The 23,559-nt window shown below is 36.2% G+C and overlaps 1 protein-coding gene across 1 annotated transcript; it reads left to right on the forward strand.

Annotated features, from left to right (window-relative positions):
• Positions 1 to 248: 248 nt before the first annotated feature.
• Positions 249 to 19,087, forward strand: TAB3 (TGF-beta activated kinase 1 (MAP3K7) binding protein 3). The gene is made up of 6 exons (XM_085319428.1): positions 249 to 432; positions 3,727 to 5,176; positions 8,354 to 8,514; positions 9,866 to 9,959; positions 10,696 to 10,779; positions 14,471 to 19,087. The coding sequence occupies exons 1-6, from the start codon at positions 331 to 333 to the stop codon at positions 14,617 to 14,619; spliced, it is 2,040 nt and encodes a 679-aa protein (XP_085175554.1). The 5' UTR covers positions 249 to 330; the 3' UTR covers positions 14,620 to 19,087.
• The last annotated feature ends 4,472 nt before the right edge of the window (positions 19,088 to 23,559 follow it).

Genomic DNA, 23,559 nt, shown 5'->3' on the forward strand with positions numbered 1-23,559 from the left:
AATAGAACTGTGTAAAGATGTTCTCTAGCATATTCTAGTGAAATGTCGTGTAGATATACCTATGGCAGGTTAAGTCTTCAGGGAGTATAATTTGAGACTTGATGATTTCCACTCTTGCATTTAAGCCTTTGTCTGTCTTGACAACGGGATCTAGAAATGTAATGCCATTTACACATGCAGTATGCAAGTAAAGAAAAAATTTTGTTTACTTAAAAATAACGGATTGTGTTTTCTCACTTACAGAAAATGCCAGAAGCATCAGAAGATCATAACCATTGGAAGGCCTACTGACTTCCATTTTTTGATAATCTGGAACATCATCAATCTGGCATGGCGCAGGGCAGTCAACAACTCGATGTGCAGGTACTCCAAGATCTCCGACAACGTTTCCCTGAGATTCCTGAAGGGGTGGTGTCTCAGTGCATGCTTCAGGTATGTTGAAGAATTTTAAAAAAAGTCTTAAGAGTCTGTGTAGTTGTATCTTTGTATTATGAAAACTCTTTAGTAGTCTACTTGGAGGACAGATTGTTTTCATTCTTCTGTTTTTATTTTTGATGTGGTTATTCTTTATATTGTATTTCTAAAACAGGAAACACTCTACCACTTACATTTTTATCCTGTCTGTTATCTACAACGACTTTATCATTTCTCACTTCTGTAGGGGTTGGTTTTTTTTTTTTTTTTTTTTTTTTTTNTTTTTTTTTTTTTTTTTTTTTGGTTTTTCTTCTTCTGGTTGTTTATCCTTGGCTATGTAACCTGAGACTGTACACATGCAGGCAATAAGGAGATGGCAAATGGGGTGTTTTTTGCTGATGGCTAGGTAAAGAACATATGTGTACTGGAGGAAGCTTTAGCAATCAGTGATTACTTCTTCCAAGATGAGGAACTGGCTTTACCTAGAAATTTAAAAGTTGTTTGTTTGTTTGTTTGTTTTGGGTTATCTTAAGGCCTTCATGGCATCTTCAGTGCCACAGCTGCCCAAAAGATTATTTTACTTCTGTGTTTTCAAGTCAGGTGGCAATTCTTTTTTTTTCCATTTCCCGCTTCCACTTGCATATAAAATTACAAATTGGAGGAGATAAAAGTATGATTGCACATAATTGTTTTTCAAGGTCTTGATCATTTGGTAATACCTTCTGTAAACGGAAAAATACAGAAGTGGAGTAGAAGCATGTAAGATCTGGATTGGTCTTGTGTGACAATGGGTCTGATGGAAATTAATGTGATAAACTCTACTGTATGTGAAAGCAGCTAAGTTGTATTTGATCCTRCCTGTTCCTAGCAAAAGAGTGGAGATACTTGCAACTTGCAGTGCTGCCCATGTGAAGCTGAGAGCTGATTTTAAGTGCTTCACTATATAATTATGGCTGTAGTTATGCATGCAGTATCTTCTAGATCATACAAAAGAGCTGTAAATTRCTTTCAAATAAGAATGTAAAGGTGGAAAACCCTGTAATGCAAGGCTTCACTTATCCTGATGTAGTCATCTCTTCTGCATTATGAGGCAGGTGATTCTTTCAGTTAAGTATGTTGAGGTCATAGATACTTTTAAATTGATAAAATTAAAGAACCCATAATGCTGCAGAGGCTTATGGTATGTAGTATTCTGGATAGCTAATTAACATTACATTGCAAAATTTTGTCCTTTCTGAAGCATAAAAGAAGTTTCCAAGACCATCTGATAGATATTTTAAGATATCTGAGACAGTGTCCATTGTTTAACCTACTGTTGCAGCCTACATGCTGTAGATTTATACCAATATGAATTTTGGATCCATCAGAACTTGAGGGTTCTTTGAAACAGCAAACATACTCTGTATCCTCTAATAAAATTAGATCGGGGCTTCTCCTAAATACGTTCTGACTTCCTCCCCATGATGAAGTGGCCTGAAGACACTGAAGACTCTTTATGAAATTCTGTTTAGACAGCTAACAGTTAATTAGGTTTTTCATGATTGCTGTTTTTGACACTGTGCTGCTGGTTGTTATTTCAAGGCCTGATTACCAAATATTCTGTTTTTAGGTCTTCAYATTGTACTTCTGGACATTTCAATAGACCAATGGGATTTAGAAGGGGAGTTTGACTGAGGGGGAGGTAGGCAGGGTGAAGTATTCACAGAGTGAGAGCTATATCTGTTAAGTGCTGGACTCTTTACTCCTCTGTCATATTTACTAGTAAGTCTTCATCTGAGAAGATACTGAATATGTTTTGTTAGTCTGATGCTGAAACCATGAGGAGTTTTGACAGTCATCTTCACTTTAGTATTAAGACTGACTATATGTAAATCCTTGAGAAAAAAATTAACTGTGACTTTTCAGCCAACAAAATATGAAGTTGAAAATTGTACTATAAGGCTACATGAATGTGAAAGCATGTACAATCTGAGTGGTTTCACTCATTTTAAAAGCTATCATTACCGATATATATTTTAGAATGGATATCTTAGCACCTTAAAAGGGGGAGAGAGTTGTACGTGCACACACACAAGCTTGTTCTGGTAGGATGTATGTATGTATGTCTGCTGTATTCACAGAAAATAATAGTCTTAGATTAGATATAACAAACTTCAGGAGCTGAGGGCCAGAAGTATGTGAATATGATTTAAAATGACTTTGAAATTTTTACTTTAATTACTGTTTGAATTCAAGGCTGAACCACAGCTGATTTTTTGGGGGGGCTGTTATATGAAAAATTGTAAAACAAACCAAAAAAAAAAAAAAAAGGGAAATTCACAATCTGGAATGCTCTCCAGTGATTTTAATTTTAGGGTGAGGTAGGGTGAAGCTATCRTTAAAGTAGTTCTTTTAACAAGACTAGGTACAGCTAATATAGGTAGAGAGGGAAAGGACTGGTAATATAATGTCTGTATAATTTTAGCAACTGGCACCACCAAACAAATCAAATCCTTATGGTTTCCTTATGGATGTAAGAGTCTGAAATTCTTTAGGAAAGTTGAAATGATGCCATAATTGTAAGGGACTTTAGGAATTTCCAGTATGTTTTCAACCAGCAACTTACTGTGACATCATTTCCTTGATTCTTAAAGGCACTAAATTCTGTTTTAACAAGAAAAGCTGATTTTAAATGTTTGAGTTTTTAAAGTTTTAGGTAAAGAGTAAATGCTCTGGTAAACAGGAAAACAAAGGTAAAAGCAGTAAACAGTCAAGTAAATAGTAAAACACATTGCTTCTAGATTCTGTAAATGATACTAAAGAAGAAAGGAAGAGGTCATGCAAAATTAAATTAAAAAGAATTAGAGTTACTTCTTTCAAACTAGAATCAAAGCAGTAGTTGTTGAATTCATTCCTGCAAGTTGTTAAATCAGTCTGTAATTTTGTTTGGACTCTCTGGAGTCTACGTTTATCTAGTTTGATTTGATTTGTGTTGTTAGAAATAGCTAACTGTACATACCGACTCTTTGCAGAAGATGCCAGGAGTTCTGAGCTGCTTTTTCCTAACCTAGACTTGATAGATTTGTGTCATACTGTAGCTAGTGTTACCATAGCATTTTACTAGAGGCAACATGTGCTATGTACTGCTTGCATACTATGATATTGTCCTTAATTTATTTCAGAATTCATGATTGTAACCTACAGTCAAAAGTTATCCCTAGCTGTGCTGAAGATAGGCTTGAGTGCAGTTTCAGTTGAATGCTTGTTGAATACTGTGACCAGTGGGTGTTTCTTCTGCAATTTGCTGATAATAGATGTCCATTTTACTCCTAGAACAACAACAATCTAGATGCCTGTTGTCGAGCCCTTGCGCAGGAGAGCAACAAATACTTATATATGGAGTACCATAGCCCCGATGACACCAGAATGAATAGAAATAGCCTTTTGCACATTAATCTCGGTATCCATCCTCATACCAGCTATCATGCAGGGGATGGAGCTCAACTTAATGGTGGTCGTACACTGGTACATAGTTCAAGTGATGGACATATTGATCCGCAGCGCACAGCAGGTAAACAGCTGATATGCTTAGTTCAGGAACCACATTCTGCTCCCGCTGTTGTGGCAGCTTCTCCTAATTACAATCCATTTTTCATGAATGACCAGAATAGAAATGCAGCTACTCCTCCTCCACAGCCACCTCCACAGCCATCTTCCATACAACCAGGAATGAACACGTCTGCTATGCAAGGCCCTCCTCCTACGTATATGCACATACCTCGGTACAGTACAAATCCCATTACTGTTACAGTATCACAAAACCTCCCCTCTGGACAAAGTGTACCCAGAGCTCTACAAATTCTTCCACAGATTCCAAGCAATCTTTATGGGACTCCTGGCTCTATTTATATAAGACAAACATCTCAAAGTTCTTCAGGACGACAGACTCCTCAGAATACACAGTGGCATTCATCGCCGCAGGGCCCAGTTCCACATTATACTCCACGTCCTCTACCTGTGTATCCACATCAACAGAATTATCAGCCTTCTCAGTTTTCTCCTAAACAACCCCAGATCCCTCAGTCAGCTTTTCGTTCACCACCGACATCTCAATGTCCCTCTCCTTTTGGCTCTCCTCAACACCAAGTTCAGCCTCCTCAGCTGGGTCATCAGAGTTCACATGTTTTCATGCCACCTAGTCCTTCAACTGTCCAACCCCATCCATATCAGCAAGCATCCCAGACTTATCAAAAACAAGGTGGTCACTCTGTATCGTATCTTCCTTATGGTGGACCTAGTTTATCCAAAGGTTCCATGAATAAAATAGAAATTACAGTTGAGCCACCACAAAGACCTGGGACTGCAATGAACAGAAGTCCTTCACCAATAAGTAATCAACCATCTCAGCGAAACCAGCACCCACTGTATGCAGTCACCACTCCTCCTTCAAGCTCTCCATCAAGAGGTATGTCTGGTCAGCCCAAACCTCCATTTAGTGTTAATCCAGTATATATTACCTATACTCAACCAACTGGACCTGCAGGTGCACCAACACAGTCTCCTCGGGTAATGGTATCTCAGCCAAATCCAACCGTTTTTAAAATCACAGTAGGTCGAGCACCGACTGAGAATCTTTTAAATTTAGTGGACCAAGAAGAGCATTCTGCAGCACCAGAGCCTATTCAGCCTATTTCTGTAATCCCAGGATGTGGAGGAGAAAAAGGAAGCCATAAATACCAGAGAAGTTCCAGTTCTGGATCAGATGACTATGCTTACACTCAAGGTAAATATTTTACCCTGCAAATTGTATTACTAGAAAATCCATTTTCAGCGTGATTTTTGTTGCTTACGAAGTGGGAAATATTGAACCTGTACACAGACGAATACAAATCATTTGCATCAAAAATCATCTAATGATAGTTTGTTCTATTTTTTTATAACTGTACTGAATTTGTCTAACGCATACAGTATTTTTGAGGTTCTTAAAGTTGCCATGCTTTTGACATACGGTGAATTTCTTAAAAGAGAATTCTACAATTAATAGAAGTATTTTGTTTATATATCACATGTTGGAGTTGTCAACTCTGCATTTAATAATTATGACATAAATGTAAATATGAATTTTATTACCTTTAGTTTGAATAACCTTGACTGCAGGACGTTTATTTGTGTGGTACTTTGGCATTACATAAAACCTGAACCAGTGTAACTTCTGAAAAGAACTGGAATTTAATTTATTTAGTTTAGGTTTAAGACTGTTAAGTGAAAAGGGAGAGAGAGGTAGGCTGCAATTAAAATTATGGTGTATGTCAGTACAAATCATAGGTTTCTGAAAGAAATTAAAATAGTTATTTCAAAAAAATAAATTCTCTTCTTCCACTTAGTTTTCAAAAAGGACAAAGAGCTTGCAAGACATCCTAGGAATTGTGTTTTGTATGTACAGAAAATAGTTAATCTTAATTACACATATAAATTAAAAATTAAATAATGTCGTCAAAAAAAAAAAAGCAAGGAGTGGTGACACCTAACCTTTTGCTGAAAATTACTTTTCTCAAAGTAATCTGCTTTCTAAATTTGAAACATTTAAAACGGCAAATGAGTCAGTCTGCAAACATTCAAACAGTTGGATGTTATGACAGGATGCTAATCAGCAACAGTTATTTAAAGAATGAATGTGCTTTGCTTCTAGATTTGTGTTGGGAAAGGAGAGTGTATTCTTCCTCCACTACTACTTCTATTCTTCCTTTCACCTTTAGAGTTGAAATCACATTTATGCAGTCATGTGGTTTTTGTTTTCTAATTTCTCCTTGTGTCTTTGGTGTTACTTTAACTCTTCAACAAAAGAGCTGCTCTATACCTGGTAGACCAAACTAGAAATCCTGTTTAGAGAGAACACTAATAGGTCTGTCCTTGGCCATATGCTTTCCTTGGTAGTGTTCCTATTACAACTTCATTAAAGATTTTATGCAAGCAAACTATAAGTAGTTTCACRTAATTGAGAAAAATATATTCGGAGTGTATAAATCTGATTTTGCTTTTGTGTCTCGATTAGGTTTCTAYGTTTGTGAAAATAAATAAATAAAACAGGTTAATATATGCTTTTTGGAACATCAACTGTTGTGGTAATACTTTCCGTAACTGAGCTCTGCTAGCCTTTGCTATTGCTGCACTGTGAACTCCTAACAGAAATGAACTGTAGAATAATAAATGTTACATTCTCTGCTACCACAAATGAGACTGAGACCTTAAAGGGTATTTTAAGAGTTTAATATTGGAAAAAAGCTCATTTAACTTTCTTATAAGTATGAACCACTGTGAAAGTGTTACCAGTAATCAATTTTAGTTTCTATACTTCCAGTGTTTTGTTGTAGCATGCTTCATATTCGAGTGGTATATAATGCCAAGCTATGTAATAATGTCGTATCAGATATTAAATTGGAGGACCCATTCTAAGTCAGAGTTTGATAGTAATGGTGAAAAATCAAACAGCCTAATATCTGGATTTTTTTTTTTTTTTTATTCTGTGATCTCTCAAACTCCACTGGAATGATATAGACGATTTCAAAAGATAGAAAATAGTTTTGAAGCTTGTATTATAACACAGTACAGTGCTATGTTTTATGCAGAATAAAAACACTGTCATTTTTGTGCTCCTGATTTTGTTTTTTAATCTCCCCTAGTAAGCTGTGTCATATAGTTGCTTATTTATCTAACTTTTGCTTTTTTCACGGAGTATACAAGTATTCTTGCAATATTTTATAGTTTTACTTTGCCTGTGTTAGATGGAAGTAAAGAAAAGTAGAGGTGCTTGCAGGTGCTTTGTATGAAATAGCATTTTGCAAGTTCTACTGTGTCTTCAGTTATTTAGTATTCTCCCTGGTCAGCATGAACTGGAGAACAGTTTGCTAGCAAGATCTGGGCAATCTGCTTATCTGAATACTGGTGTAAATCCATGTTTTTGTTTTTTTTCTGTCTCACTAGACTTTCATCAGGAAAAACAGGTAAATCAGGTAGTGCTAAGCAGTAACTAAATAACTTAGTCAATTTTGACATTGTGATGAAAAGCTGAGAAATACTCTTCCTACAAAGACTGAATATTATATGTTAGCTAGTCAAAATTCTTTCTTTGACTGGGTGGCTGCCTTGGAAGCCCAACATGAGCTTTTAACTGAGAGTCATGAATTTCTGTACCCTGACAATAATATGAGATAATTACTGATTAACAGCAGAGAGAGTTTAGGGGGCAGTGAGTCAACATTACTGTAGAATTAAAGATCCTGAAAGATGTGAGCTCCTCACACTCTCCCTCACCCCTCTTTTCTTTTTTTTTTTTTTTGAGTGGGATTCTTGTCACTGTTTTTTTTTTTTTTTTGAAGTTCTGTAGTCTTGCCTTTGAGTGCTGTTGAATTAATAGTATCAGATAATAAAGTGCTTTCTGAAAAGCTAAGAATACTTAAAGAGGTTATTGCATAATCTTTATTAGCAGTGAAAAAGCCATTCAGGACTGGCTTTTTGGTTAGTATCTTGTGGCTAGTTTGTCAGATAGTGTTGAACGCCAACTCTGAAGTGTGTATTATTTTTTGATCTTACCTCTGGTATTTCACAGTACAGTATTAGTATAATTAGATTGCTGCTTCATCCTGAGAAGCTTTCTTCTCATACAGGTGCCTTTGTATTTTTGAGATGAGATAGACCAAATACAAAAAAAGAAGCATTGACCGAAATGGTAATATCAACTTCAAGTTACTGTGTAAAATGTGTGTTTTATTCTAGAATAGCTTTCTCCTGAAATTGTAGTTCATTTGGCATGAAAGCGTTTTCACACTGATATTTGAATGCATGTGTATGATCACTTTTTTCTTCACAGAAAGGTCACTCATGAATCTTACACATAAGCTAAGAGTACATTTTTCCAGGTTTTGTGCTTTAGTAACTATTTCTTCCATGTAAAACATGTTAGCCTTGCTGTTACATCAACGAGCGAGAATGGAGAGATTGGCAAAAGAGCTGAAGCTTGAGAAAGAAGAGCTTGAACGTCTGAAAGCTGAAGTCAATGGTATGGAGCATGATCTAATGCAGAGGCGACTTCGAAGAGTTAGCTGTACAACTGCAATTCCAACAGTAAGCAATTTGTTAGTATTTCAAGATACAAATTTATTTCTTATGCTTTCATTAATTAGAGGCAAAATATTTTGGGCTTTAAAATCTTCAGTATTTGTAGATGATTTTTCTGCACGTTGTTGGCTTGTAATATACCAGTATTTATAATTTAAGAAAAATAGATGTTCACCTTTCTTATTGTTCGCAACAGAATTTCTGAGACTTGTATGCATTCACTTTCCGGGCCACAGAACTGAACAGTAGTTGCTTTTCTAATGACATGTAAAAGTGTATGGCCAAGTCTAATAAAAGAGCCTGAGCCATATATAGAGCTGGGGTATTCATGCAGGAGATATTCACATTTTTCGGAAAGGTATTGCATTGTACCAAGGTATATTGCTGTTTAAATAGCTCTGCATTTCTCAGACATTCCTCTTCCCTTTTGGTATGTGTGTATTGTGAAAAGTAACTTTTCAGTGCCTGTGTGGGCCCAAGTAGTTGGCACCTCTCTCTCATCTTTTCCCTGTTACTTCATCCTACCTCTGTGACATCCACCCACAAGGAATTCTAACACAGGTGTGTGTATGGCTTTGCAGCAATCCTGAAAAGACAGCACATTTAACCAAAAATTAACTTCTTCCTTGTGCAATTTTTAGCTGAATTGATTTAGTCTTGTTCACTGTGACCTAAACAGGGGGGACAGATGTAGAATAGAAAGATAAGATCATTTTGCATCCCAGTAGCATAGGGTTTCTTAATGATAAGTAAATACCTGGGCTTAAGTAGCTGATTCTTCTTTTAAGAATATTGAATTATAAGAATATATTATTGTCATGCAGCATTAAATAATTTACAAATACTGGGCTAGAAGTTCCAGCATGCAGGGGCTCCTTGAAGTGATGAGAAGAAATAAACTTCTAACCTTATTCAGTTATATTTGAAGAATATAGTTAATGTGAACTGTAGTTCATATTTTGTTTCCTGATAATCTTGATGTAAACTGCTGGAGCAACATTCATCAATTTATACAGATTCTTGTATTTCTGTACATCGACTGTGGTGGTAGTGCCAAGTCTGTAATAAACTTGGGCACAACTTTGTCTTTACTAATAAATTTTACTATTAACTGCTTTGTGCACTGTTGTCGTTAGGGTTTTTTCACCTCATTTTCTTAAATGCCTTTTTTTTTTTTTTTGAAGGGAAGAAATTGGAAATTTTGGAAATTGTGGCGGGGGGGGACATAATGTAACCTGTGATATTTTATTTGGTACTTCGGCCTAATAAGGCTGTTAACAGACATAACATTGATATATCTATATTGCATATGATGCTGACTTTCCTTCCATTGCTATTTTGGGTCCTTTCTTCTTAGCCTGAGGAAATGACCAGATTGAGAAGCCTGAACAGACAGCTCCAGATAAACGTTGACTGTACACTGAAAGAAGTTGACCTCCTTCAATCCAGAGGTATAGACTTCATTGTTTTTGCAAAACATAGTTTAGACATATTATGTGTTTAAATGTGGATACTGTTCCTGAACTCTTTTTTTAATAAAAATTGGATTTTATTGATATCAAGTTATTACTAAAAGTTGTCTTTTTCAGTTACAACAAAATAAAATTGACTTGCTAACATGGCAAAGTTAAAATATTTGTAAATGATTACTTAAAAATAATTTTGTTAAGACTGTTTGATCTAAAATAAATATAGTCCTTAGTAAAGGTTCTGTACTAGAATTTTTAATCTATCCACTGACAAAGGCTCTGACAAAGCAATACAGCCCAGAARTACAGATTACAACCAAGTAGTTGGTAGATAAATATCTACTCGGATACTTAAGCCTTCTGTTCTTGTGGCACAGAAAATGACACACATATAATCAAGATAGACTGCAAATGTATAATCCTCCTTTTTTACCAACAATGTATTCTACAAAATGATTTGCATTTTCACATATTTCTAAAGCTCTCCAGAACATTGCAGTGAATTTCRTTGAATTAAATATGGGTTTGGCTTGCTGAAAATTACTAGAATCAACACAAAACAAAGTATATGGCAAGAAGATGCTCAAGAAAAAGCAAAATAGAATGTAATGATAAAGATTATCTAAAATCTGAAAACTCCAGCTATTTGAGGCACTGTCATAAACATGTAAATTACCTTTGAATTATGCTTTCTTTTCTTCTGTTACTTTTCTGACAGGGAACTTTGATCCAAAAGCTACGTGCAACTTCTATGACAACATAGAGCCTGGTCCTGTTGTGCCACCAAAGCCATGTAAAAAAGGTAGGTCAGCAAACGAGCATCAGATTTCCTAATTTGCATTCAGAAAATTTATTTTTCTATTATTAATAAGAATTGAAAAACTCTATGATAACAAGAAACATTTTATTATTATATTTATATTTAAACCAAACCAGATCATTTTCATCTAACAATAGGAATTCTGGCTACAACTTTTTTTTCTATCAGGATGTTTGAAATGAATGTTCTATTAGTATGTTCTCTGTAAATGATGTTGTTCACTGTTAGAAAAAGAGTTAAAAGTACACAAACTCTTACATCTTGAGCTTTCTAATTACATTTTTTTGAAAGAATTTTTCAGCCTCCTTCTAATGTATACTATTGAGATTCTATGATTTAAAGTTTGGGATCCCAAATATTTGGAATATTGCAAGCTGAATGGGTAACAGAAGCTTTAATTATATCTTAACTTGCCCAGTCATGCTTTAACTATTTTGTATGTGGAGTGTGAATTTGACTAAAGTTTTTTAGTGCAGCAAGAACCTCAGACATCTTAAGGACTAAGACAGAGTATATATTYCCTCACTTGTAATGATGTGTAGGTCTTTCAGAAACTATGGAAGATGYGTCTAAAGTGATATCAGTATCCCACCTTTACTATTTATTTTTCTTTTACTATTTTCTGTGCTATTTATAAAGTCGCTAGAATTCATATCCATCTTAAGACCCTTAAGCTATATGTGTSCTCTGTTCAGTGGATATTTAGTCAGTACAGCCTACAGTGATTCAATTCACTAACATAGACACCTAGTGGCTGCCAGCTCAGTAGCTTTCCAGACTCTACTACATTTGGGGTCATTTTGGAGCAGTCCTATTTTTTGCCTTGGGTATTTTTTTTTTCTTCTAGTTTCTGAMGTCTGTTGAAATAATTGCTTTCAAATGCTAGTTTAGACAGGTTGTGTCTTTCTGCTGAAACAGCCACTGTGGGATGCTGTGCTCTGATGCAGAGAAGACAGTGGTCTTTTCTTTGTAAAATCTTGTGTGATAAGATTTATAATGTAGTGTGTCCTCTTACTGTAACTAGCATGTACTAAAGTTGTCCGTGGAAAAAATGTTCTGATACAGTAGTCATATACTCTGCTTGAGAATCCAAATATTGTAAATAAATTCTGGTTATTAGTAAATACTTTGTAACACATAAGGAAGTATTTTTTTTCTCTCTCTTCTGAAGCCAATATCTTTCTATCTGATTTTCTGAAAATTCTGGAAATTCATAGGGAAGAAAAAGAAGTCTAAGAACAGCCGTTCTTTCTACATAGCAATTAAAAAAAAAGTTGGATGTGTTTTCTGCACAAGTGGTAGTGTCTAGGGAAGGCAGTAGCATCCAGTGAACAGATGCAGTGGTATGAAGGCAAATGCATCTTCAATTCATGTTAAATCGCAGAGCTCATGTAGTAGGTTTAAGGCGCTGCTGTTTAATGATGTTTCAAGAGATTCTCCTAGTTAGACTAGTCTATTTGATTTATTATTTCAGAGCAATATATATTTGCAAGATAAAGATGATTTTATTGGCAATTAGAAAGACAGTAGCCTTGTGAGCATTTATATGACTCTTAAGAGTAGCTTCCAGGTTTTTTGATACACCAGAAAGCTATGCTGCTGTTCAGAGACCTCGACAGGCTGGAGAGTTGGGTGAAGAGGAACCTCATGAAGTTCGATGATGGCAAGTGCAGGGTTCTGCACCTCCAGAGAGATAACCCCATGCACCAGTACAGGTTGGGGCTGGCCTGCTGGAAAGCAGCTCTGCAGAAAAGGACCTGGGATTCCTTGTGTACAACAAGTTGACCATGAGCCACCAATGTGCCGTTGTGGCCAAGAAGGCCAATGGTGCATTAGGAAGAGAGTTGCCAGCAGGTCAAGGGAGGTGATCCTGCCCCTTTACTCAGCCCTGGGGAGGCCACATGTGGAGTACTGTGTCCAGTTCTGGTCTCCCCTCTACAAGAGAGACATGGAGCTACTGGAGAGAGTCCAGCATAGGGCTACAAAGATCATCAGAGGGCTGGAGCATCTGTCGTATGAGGACTGAGAGGAGATCTTATCCATGTATCCAGTATCTGAAGGGAGAGTGTCGAGGATGGGACCAGACTCTTCAGTGGTGCAGAGTGACAGAGCAAGAGGCTACAGGCAAAAACTGAAGCACAGGAAGTTCTGTCTGAACATGAGGAAGAACTACTTTACTGTGAGAGTGACGGAGCACTGGACCAGGTCACGCAGAGAGGTTGTGAAGTCTCCTTTTCTGGAGATATTCAAAACCTTAGACATGATCCTGTGCAACGTGCTTTAGGTGACCTTGCTTGAGGAGAGGGGTTGGACTAAATGATCACCAGAGATCCCTTCTAGCCTCAACTCTTCTGTGATTCTGTTTTGTGTATAAGCCTTTTGTGGAGGTCAGCTTTAGGGGTGATATACTGTATCTTGATCTTGCCTTTTAACATGGAGTCTTCAGATTGAATTTTCCAAGAAAAAAATAAGTTTCCTTAATATTAAACTATTGAAGGCAGGAATGAGCAAACAAGGGTTTGTTCTGTGGCGCGAGCTGGTGAGTGAACGTGAATCCAAACATGTGCCTCCACTGTTTGCTCACTTAGGATTCTGTTTAGTCTAGGCAAAGAACTACACTATGTGACTATGCAGCTTCTGGACTAGAGATGGCTTACATCTAAGCAAGGAAGTTATATTTTTGTTGCATACATCTTTGAAGACAAACCTCACTATTAGTTGCGATCTGTTAGATTTCTGAGGAGATAATAAATTCAAAGTACGCACATTTTATTACAAATTACAGTCTTTTTACAGTGCAAGTTCTCTTTAAGTAAGCTGTATTTTACAGATACTTGTTTAGCAGGTAGATATCTTTACACATACCTAAAAGGTTAGGTACTAATATTGTTTGGAATCTTAAAACTTTGTAGGATATCTTAAGTTCTTTCACATCTTAGAAATATTTCCAGTTTTAGTAAGTAGACTGAAGTCTTGAAGTGATGATAGCAGACATCAGAAAACCAAGTCTTTCCATGGGTTTATAGTTAGTACATGATTACGTACATACTGATTTTATGAATGAAAACAAACTTAGAATACTGAGCCATCCCTCCTTCACTCTCCTAAAACTTTGAGGAAGTAAAAACAATCATCTTGTTTTGAAACAAGCCTACCATTTTATTGTATTCTCTTCTACCTGGATAAATACTAGAAGAAGATGTGGAGAACTGACATATGTCAAACTGTAGGAACTAATTTAGAAAAAGCCTTTCACTTCAGATAGTGAGATTTTTGAAATTTAAGATTTGATAAAAGACTGTTGTTCTTAAACCTAGAAATAGTCATTCCTTAGCAGAGTGGTACTGAAGTACTCGTGACAAATTTTTCATTATATTTTAAACTTATTAAGCCTTTAGCAGTATTAATGACCTAATAGTATTGACTGCGCTTAATTATGATGTTTTTAATCTAGCATGGTGAAGTGACTCCTACAGAACTGAAATACTTTAAAGTTTTCTCCTAAAGAATTTCTAAATATTTAGATTTTATAAACTATATTAATGTTACCTATGTAGAAAGGTTTCCAGATTAATTTTATTGTTGAATATTTAATGAGGTGACAGTCCAGTCAATCTTGCGTATAATCTTTTTCTGTAAAATAAGAAAAATGTTTTTCTTTGACTTCTTTTAGAGCATCAGAACAACTCCAAACAGACTCCACGGACACAGCCAAGAGATGAAGACTTTGAAGGGGCTCCATGGAATTGTGAAAGCTGCACCTTTCTAAATCACCCAGCACTAAATCGCTGTGAGCAATGTGAAATGCCACGGTACACCTGAAAACAACAAAGGGGCTGCATTGGATTGAAAACAGGCTTTCAAGTCAACAGGTGTAAGAGAAGGAAATACGGGGAACCTTTCAGTCTATCTGCCCARCCTTTGCCAGTCAACAATCTTCATATTGCAAGGGGTGGGGGAAATGTGTTAAGATGTTTCTGCTTGTGCCACACTAAAAACAAATAAATTAAGGGTGAAATATTTTCTTATCCCATTGCAGTGAGCAAAGCAGAAAAGGATGCCTGCAAATGTAGAAGGATTAATTTCTGGAAGAATGTATACAAGATTGCAGATAACTACTGGTATCTAGTACTGTGGTTATAGATACTGCTTAGTGGCTCTAAAAAATTGTGGTTTGGGATTTTTTTTTTTTTAATAATTATAGAACTCTTAGTAATGGTGTGAAATATTACCATTATCCAGAAAAAAATAAAATAANAAAAAAAAAAAAAAAAAAAGAAGAGCCAGAGTTGACTTTACCTGGCCACAGCTAGCTGGAAAACAAAGGCTCCCTGTGCTTCTAGATTGTAAGCTACTGAAAAAAGAAGACAGGTAAATGCAACCATAAATTTTTGCAATGTTTAGAAGACAAGGAGAAGGGTATTCATAATTGCTGCTTTTTTTCAGGGTAACTTTTATGTCTACAAAAAAATTTGCTGTTTGAAATAGTGACCTAAAGTGACTAAATGAGATACTGTATGAGTGTTAGAGTGTAACCAGAGGCGATTTTTACAATCCCTTTTGCTTGTACAGTGCTCACCTGGCTGTATCAACACTGGTAATAAACTAAGAATGAATTCTACCGTATTACAGATGAAAATACTGCTGCATGCTTTCATTAGGCCATTGTGTTTTAAAGCTAAAAGTATGCTTTTATATACAAAAATCTTCTAAGACTGTGCTCTGTAGCAGTACAGTGAACATATGCCAAATGCAGACTACTACTCCAAATTCTTGAAAGACTTGAGCTCAGCCATGGTTATGTATGAGAAATGTTTGTACTCTGTTCTTTAGGCCTTTTCAGCTTCCAATTTGTGAAGAGTTCTTGATGTTTACAGCACAGAAGGTACTTTGTGCCCCAGTCTGAAGTTAGCTGAAAAATAATTAATCAATTAGCTCTTCAGTAAAGGTTTATTTGCACACTGTGAATAAACCGGCCTGTATAAAATAGCAKATAGCAGATCTTGAAAAATTATACGTTGCATTCAGGAAATATTTGCTGTAGATTGAAGAACACAAAAGTCTTGCAACTGAAAATCATACTGGTATTTTTACGCATATGATATACTGTATTATAAAGGTGATACTCAGTTTGAATGCTTCAGGTTGCTGTAATAAAGCACTCATTATTTGTGAAATCAAACTTGGGTTTGGGCAGCTGAATGATTATATTATAAAACTGTGTGACTGAGTAGGATGTTTTTGCGTACTGGTCAGCAGCTGATACAGTGCATTTGAATTTTTGTGCTATAACTTTGTCCAGGTCCAGAGACACAGCCAAGCACATCCACTGGATTATGGTAATTGACTTTGCAATTGTGAGGCAAAGTATGCTAGCTAAACCTCACCAGACAAGACTTAAACATTTTAAATTGCTCTCAGCTCATGGCAGCCACATCCATATGGTCAATTACCACAATTCACTTGATGTGTGATAAGAAATGAAGCTGTGTTAGAACAATCATGTGTCTGAATCCTTATTTAAAATCAAGCAGCATTTGTAAGGGGTGGGTGAGGGAAAATATATCTTGACTGCATTGCCCGTTTGGTATCTTCTGTTCCTGCGGTTTATAAAAAAAAAAAAAAAAAAAAAAAAAAAAAAAAAAGAAAAGGAAAAGAAAGAGATCTTAAATAAGGAACTGATATTATATCTGGCATTTTTCAAAATGTTCTTGCACTAAGTAAGTTTTCACCATAACTTGAAGTAAGCTAATTGATTTGCAGGAGTGACTGAGCACCACTGATGAGTAAAACAAAGTCAAAGGCATCAGAACTAGTTTTTCTTCCTTTCTAGTGATTTATAGTATTATATGAGGAGCTCATCATGTGTGCAAGGGAGGAAAAAAACACTGTCCAAATGAAGTTGGAAAAGGTAAATTTTGCTCATGTAAGAGGACAGTCTGACACAAATGAAATAACTAGGAAACAGATGAGCAGAAGCATATCTAGGATAAGCAATACCTTTGCTGTTATTAGCTGTATCATAAATACTTGATACAATACCAGTAACTTTGTGGCTTTTCTATGGTGATGCCTTTGCTTTTGTATTAGTTCAGTTTTCTGTTCATTTGTATTTCTGTTGAATTTTTACCAGCTTTAGTTTTTGCTGAAATTACAAAATAATAGCAACTAAAATGACATCATATGAGAGTAGGTGAGTCGTGTCAATACAGTTGCGTCATTTTCAGACAGGACAGATGCTGCTTTGGAAAAAATTGCATGCAGTCCAACAATTCTGTGAACTGTAACAATCATAAATGCATGGTTTCAGGTCTGATGGAGACCTGTTAGTCTTAGTTATAGCTTTCAGCAGTCAGAGGAAGACCAAAAAAGGACTGCCTGAGAGCAAGATACTTTTTGGAAGACTAAGTGAGTGCTATTAGGTTGCAAATGATTTCCCTCATACCAATAATTAAGTTTTTTGATTACTCTTATTTGTTGCTTGTACAAAAAACCCCCACCCTTCTGTTGTATTCCTTTACTCGTAAATGCACATGTTCAGACATTAATAGTAAAAACTTTACATGGTGCTTGAATATCTTTAAGTTTGTTAGAATGCAAATTATATTTTGAATATTGGATGATCCATTTTCCTTTTGAAAGCAGGTGACCCTTTCACACCCCGATTGAATTTTAGATTATACTAAAAAGGTTGGTTTGTATAATATTTATTGAATGCATATAAAACCCTAATGTCAGCTGGCATATAAAATGCACTGTATTGTATAAAACATACGTGTGTGTGTGTGGATGAATGGTGGGATGATGATGCCATTGTGTTGAGTTAATGCACTACTTGTATTTTCTTTTTTTCTTTAATGGCTGAGTTTTTCCTCAACCATGTTACTAAGTTGGTAGAGTTCATAATTGACTTGGACATTCAGATATTCAAAATGATTTCACTGTTAATTGAAATTAATTTTATAAAGCTTATTTTATATTTACTATGCTGTTAAGGTGAATTCCCTTTAATTATAGAATACTACTGTAGTTCTTTAGAAGTTTATTTAGAGTGGGCTGTGGAAAATGATTCAAAGTATAGTAAACCAAAAGAAATCCTGAACTTTGGATCTGCTTTTAATTTGATGTAATTATTAGTCTTGTTTGGGTGAGAAGGAAAGGGGTGGGAGGTCAAGCAAAAGGAAGTACTTTGTAAAATGTAGTCTTAGATCAGATTGAATTGTGTATCTGTGTGTCTGTGGTGTGTGTGTGTTTTCCCTTGAAAAATGGGAGGTGTGGTGAAAAAGTGTAATAATTCTTAAAAGAGCTGGTCTCAGTAATTTCTGATTATGATATGCTACTAAATCACATTTAAAAAAAAAAAGAAGTTATTTATCTGTCCCAGTGATGCATCTCTCATTTCAATTCCTTCAACACTTTTACATTTGATATTGATTGTAAACCCCTCTTGAAACTGAAATAAGATACTTCAAGAGTTTAAATGGGGACAAACCAAAATGAAAACAATAAAGAGAATGTTTTTTTAAAAAGAATGTGAGAATATTAAATATATTAAAAAAAAGCTTGTCATCAGGATGATATTTTGTTTTAAAATTCAGTGGTATACCCTAGAATGTGAAAATGATTTTCTTGACAAGAAGTGGACAGTTGGACATAAATTAATTCATCAGCTTCTTTAGTACCACAGAACGTATGTGCTCTGTACTACAGTGACTCTCCATCCCATTAAGAAAGAAGACATGCACAAATAACGTATCTCCTAGTCAGTACTGTCTTTATGTGCTGCTGCATCTGTTTTGTTTCAAAAGGTCAACATTATTTGAAGTTGGCCATGACTGAATTTTATCACATTTCTTCAGTTGGGCTTTTTGTTGCTGTTTATGTCCATAAATATTAATGCCAATATTTTTTCTTGTTTTTGAATAATGAGAAGTCAATGGAGTTAATGCAATATTATAATCTTGGATTTTCAGTACCTTTGAAACAGATTTTTAAAAACTGTGTTCTTGAAATTTATTTATTTATGGTGGCACCAGTGTATCTAATCCATATTTCCTGCTGTGTGAAACCCTGTTAAATTTTTTCATTAAAACAAGAAGACACGATCTTGTTTAATCCTGTATATATGGTGTCTACATTCTAGATTTGTGTATGCTGTGAATGAACTTATTACTAAGAGATGAAATTGTACAAAGGCATTCAGAGGCTATGCATGCATGGTACTCCAGAAAGTGCATACTCCGAGTTGCAGATTCCTGCAAAAATAAATTAATAAAATAAGCAAACATCACATCCTGCATTTGTTCGTGTATGTAGTAAAGATTTTTTAATAGCCTTTGTTCTTTGATAATTGGATTGTTCCTAGGCTTCCACTTGAAGCTGTAATTAGAGCAAACTTGTTTCGGGTGTTTTTTGGGGGAGGTTTCCTTTGTACTAGTCAACATGATTCTCATTAGCCAATCAAAGACTATTGGACTGAGGTCTAAATGTTTTTCTCAGTGTGGACAGCATGGACGAGTAGAAGTTCCACTTAGATCACAAATACTCTGTGAAGAAATGGAACATATAGTGTATGAAGCAGAGTTCATCATTTTTTTTTCCTATATTTGAATAGAAAGCTGTTACTAAATGAATAGCTTTATATGCTACAGTAGATGATTGCCTTTTTATTCTCGCTTGCAGACTTCCCCACTTATCCTAGGTAGTACGGAGTATTTGGATTTCAAAAGTACACCCTCTACTATAAACCCTAACAAAAAGGCACTGTTTGGGGAAAGGATAGAGAATTCAAAATGAATAAATTGATATGCAGACAATTTTTTCCCATTAATCATTTTTTTTTCCCCTCTATGAAGTTCTGAGGAGGAGGATCTGGAATAACTGCAGAAAAATACATGACTTTTCATAAGAATTGCTTAGTTTTGACAAGACTTGGGGGGATTTGCCTTGATACGGTAAGTATTCCAGGAATTAAGTGTCAGTTCTTCTGGTCTTTCAAGATGATGTATAGAGTTGGGTAAGTATTGTATTTTCTTTAATTGCACTCTGGTTATAAATACACGTTTAGGAAGAAGTATATTTAGATAACTAACTTCCTCTGATAGCTTAACTTGAAAATCCTTACCTATTAAATAGGTTAGCTGAAGTTTTGTAGAGACCATATAAAGTTCTTAGGGAAGGGGCAATGYTGAGGGTTTGTGATCGTGCCCTTTTCTAGTTTTGACATCAAAAAATTGGGTCAGATCAGCAAAAGCCTCCCATAGGAGTAACACAGTACTTTATTTTACAAAATATTCTGTCTTTCTAGAAAACAGTCTAATTCTGAGGATGTGCTTCCTCTAATTTTCTTTCCAGTTAGTCAATTTGCTGATTTCACAAGTTCAGTTCTGCAGATTTTGATAGGTTGATTTTATCATCTTTATTCCCAAGCCATAATGACCTTGCTGTAGTTAANAAAAAAAAAAAAAAAAAAAAAAAAAAAAAAAAAAAAAAAAACCCACTGCTTTAAACAAAAATCTCTGTGAATAAAACATGCAAGAGGTTTTACCAGACTGATGGGAAGCTTCATATTTTGGAAGTGTTTGAAGAAAAAGGATTTTTTTTGGAGGAGATGGAGTATTTTAGAAGAAAAGATTTTGCTAGCTAAGCGAGGTTATGGAAAGTCTGAAAGACGTACATATTCCAAACTTAAATTGYTTATCAATATTTTGCATAACCGTTGGCTACCAAATGTTGACATTAGTTACAAAGACCAGAAGTAGCAGTGTGCCTGAAACTGCTGGTGGCTGACTTCTCAGTTGAACCAAGGTTTATGGCACCTTTGGGAGCATTTAAAATTATATCTCGTTATGTCATGTGCTAGGACACGCACCTGAATGTGACAATGAAGCATCGAAGCGTCATGGGTTGCAGCCCCTCACATCATGGGATAAGGCAGCAACATCTGGTTACCTAACATGACTTAGATGTACGCTCACCAAATGACTATCACTTAATGGAGTGTGCTGTCACTTTAGCCACCTGGCATGTATTTACTGCCATGACAGGAAAGATCGCTGGCCTTTTGGGAAAGAATGATAAGTGCTGGGACTGAGCACTTGCCCTGCCTCTGACCTTGAGAAAGCAGTTGGGAGCAAGCAATGAGTCTAAAGCCGTTGTTTTTGTCGGCCACAGCTAGGRCTTCTCTTTGCTAAACCAAAATCATGACCAGATGAGTATTTTTAAAAGGTATGTTGGCCTCACTTATTCCATGGTTAATCAAATAAAGTGAAGAGATGTGCATGTAAAACATCATGATCTTGTAATCCACATACTTTCATTGTTGTATTAAAACAGAACCATCAATCATTTTTTTTTTTTTTTTTTTTTTTAGGAGAGTAATAGAAGGATCTTATTTTCAACTGCAACAATATTAAACTTAAGAGTAATACCATGTTTCCAGAAATGTGCCATCACGTTTTCGTAGTTCATTGGCTTCCATTTCTACTCCAAGATGTACTACTTTCCCCAAGTATTTGATGGTTCATTGACTGATCTTTCCTACTGGACAGGAAAATCTTACCAAATTTCCAGCTTCTAAGCCTGTACGCTTCTTGATGCAAACAGTCACCTTGTAAACATCATTTTCTTTCCAGCAACTCTTCTGTAAAAGAAGCAGACTCTTTGAAGTGAAACAATCTGAAGACATTAACTATAAACTTCTGGAGAATTTTAATTACTAACTCTGTGTATATATGAGTGCCAAACAACTGTGTGCCCATAGAATTATCGTGAAAAGTAGTCTTCATTGCTGAAATGTTATTTTGAGAAGTTACTCCCTCAGGAATAATGGCTGATGGAATTTCTGTCCCAGTGCACATAGATTTGCTGTGCTGTGTTGTGTCTCATGTCCCCCCTGCTCTCCACACCTCCTGCCCCCTCAAGGCTTTCGGAAAAGGGAGAATGGGTTAGCTGTACCAATGTTTTTCTTGCTGGTTTGGAACAAATTTGGAGCAAAAGACAGAAGTCCTCTGCCCMCTTCTTTCCCCAGTGGGACTGAGATGCAAAAGCCTATCATTTGAGATTCTTTATGGTAGTTTTTGGTTTTGTTGGTAGAGTGTTTTGTTTTTTATATAAGGAAGGAAGGAATGCTTCTAATGAGAGATCCATTAACTATTCAATCTAAGTATTTTTAATATTTAGAATTGTGAAACAATAGTTAGTGTTCCTTCTCTTTGACTTTTTGATCTGCCTGGAGCAGTAACAATGCTGAGAATTCCTGTTGTCCCACCGATCACTACCCTCAGCAGATGGTCGTGTTGTGTCCTGGTACATTCTCGAAATGCACTCTTCCCTCCTGGGAATCCGGTGGAATTGACCTCCGGTGCTGGTACTGTCTCCACCATTACAGGGAATATGATCCAGCTGAGATGAGGGTTAGAGAAARGAGAACACTGACTTTTAGGTGTAGTTTTGTTATGTTTTTTGTTTTGTTGTTTCTCTGATGCAACTTCCCAATAGGATGATTGTRCTATCAAACAGGTGACTACATTGGTAGTAGAGATTTTGAAAGATCATAGAATCATAAAATCAGTAAGGTTGGAAGGGACCTCTGGAGATCATCTAGTCCAACCTCCCTGCTCAGCAGGGTCACCTAGAGCATGTTAGACAGGGTTGCATCCAGGCAGGCCTTGAAGATCTCCAGAGAAGGAGACTCCACCACCTCTCTGGGCAACCTGGTCCAGTGCTCTGTCACTCTCACAGGGAAAAAATTCCCCCTCGCGTTCAGGCGGAACTTTCTGTGCTTCAATTTCTGCCCATTGCCTCTTGTCCTGTCACATGGGACAATGCTGTATGCAAGAGGGTTGCATGGTCAGATGGTCAGATTCTGGATGCCTACACTGGGAAATTCTAGATCTGTCCTAGAATATGCCTGTATTTTGTCCTTCCTTCAGCATATTTCTTTTAACCCTGAGCCCAATGCATCAGCACTTTCTCTTTAGAAACCTGCTACTGTAGGATTTTGCTTATGTGCTTAGCAGAAGAAGCATTTAGGGTTGTATGGCATGACTGACTATACAGGGAAACAGCTGCAGAAGTGAGGGCACCAAGGGTATTAAGTAGAAGGATCAAGTCAGGAGAAAGCTGCTGGTGAAATTCCTCAAGAAATGATCAGCAGCATATTCTTGGCTTAAAGCATTTCTCTGCTTGACCTTGCCTCAAAAGGGGTCTGTTGATGATGGCTTTCTGTCAATGCAGTGGAGCAGGATATCCATGTAGGTAACCATGAAGACATACGTTTTTGTATTACCTAGTGTTTTTCTATTTCTAAGTTCTGTACTGAAAAGCTGAAATACTCATTATTCATTAAACAGGAGATGGTTAAGGAGAAGGATTTAGGATGGTTATTGATCTAGCTGGCTGGAAGCCCATTCATCTTAAAATATGATACTGCCATGAAAAGAGGATGATCTAGGGTATGTTTCAGTCATAGGAGGAGTTTCCAGGAGATGCAGAGCCTGTCATTGTGATAAAGTGATGATGAGTTATCATTTAGGATGCTTGTGTAGTTCTAGTAATCTGTTAACCAGAAAAGAGAAAAAAATAAACTGGAAGCAGTGCAGAGAATGGTGACACAATGAATGTACTAAAAGTAAGACAGCAAGGAGGGAGAATAAAGGAGTAAAAACTGGCCTTTCTATACCTTTCATATAGTTCTGTTTTCTGCGGAGAAGGTGTACTCAGTTGTGATACAGTGTGGATGCGTGTCTAAGCAGGCTTGCT

This window comes from Rhea americana, unplaced genomic scaffold (genome assembly GCF_003343005.1).
Source record: "Rhea americana isolate MKP2758 unplaced genomic scaffold, rheAme1 scaffold_59, whole genome shotgun sequence".
Taxonomy (NCBI): Eukaryota; Metazoa; Chordata; class Aves; order Rheiformes; family Rheidae; genus Rhea; species Rhea americana.

What these genes read in the sequence shown, in the direction of transcription:
- TAB3 (XM_085319428.1), top strand. Translation starts at nt 331, where the DNA reads ATGGCGCAGGGCAGTCAACAACTCGATGTGCAGGTACTCCAAGATCTC. An exon ending in TGTCTCAGTGCATGCTTCAG is followed by an intron (nt 433 to 3,726) that starts GTATGTTGAAGA and finishes TTTTACTCCTAG; the next exon opens with AACAACAACAATCTAGATGC. An exon ending in ACCAAAGCCATGTAAAAAAG is followed by an intron (nt 10,780 to 14,470) that starts GTAGGTCAGCAA and finishes GACTTCTTTTAG; the next exon opens with AGCATCAGAACAACTCCAAA.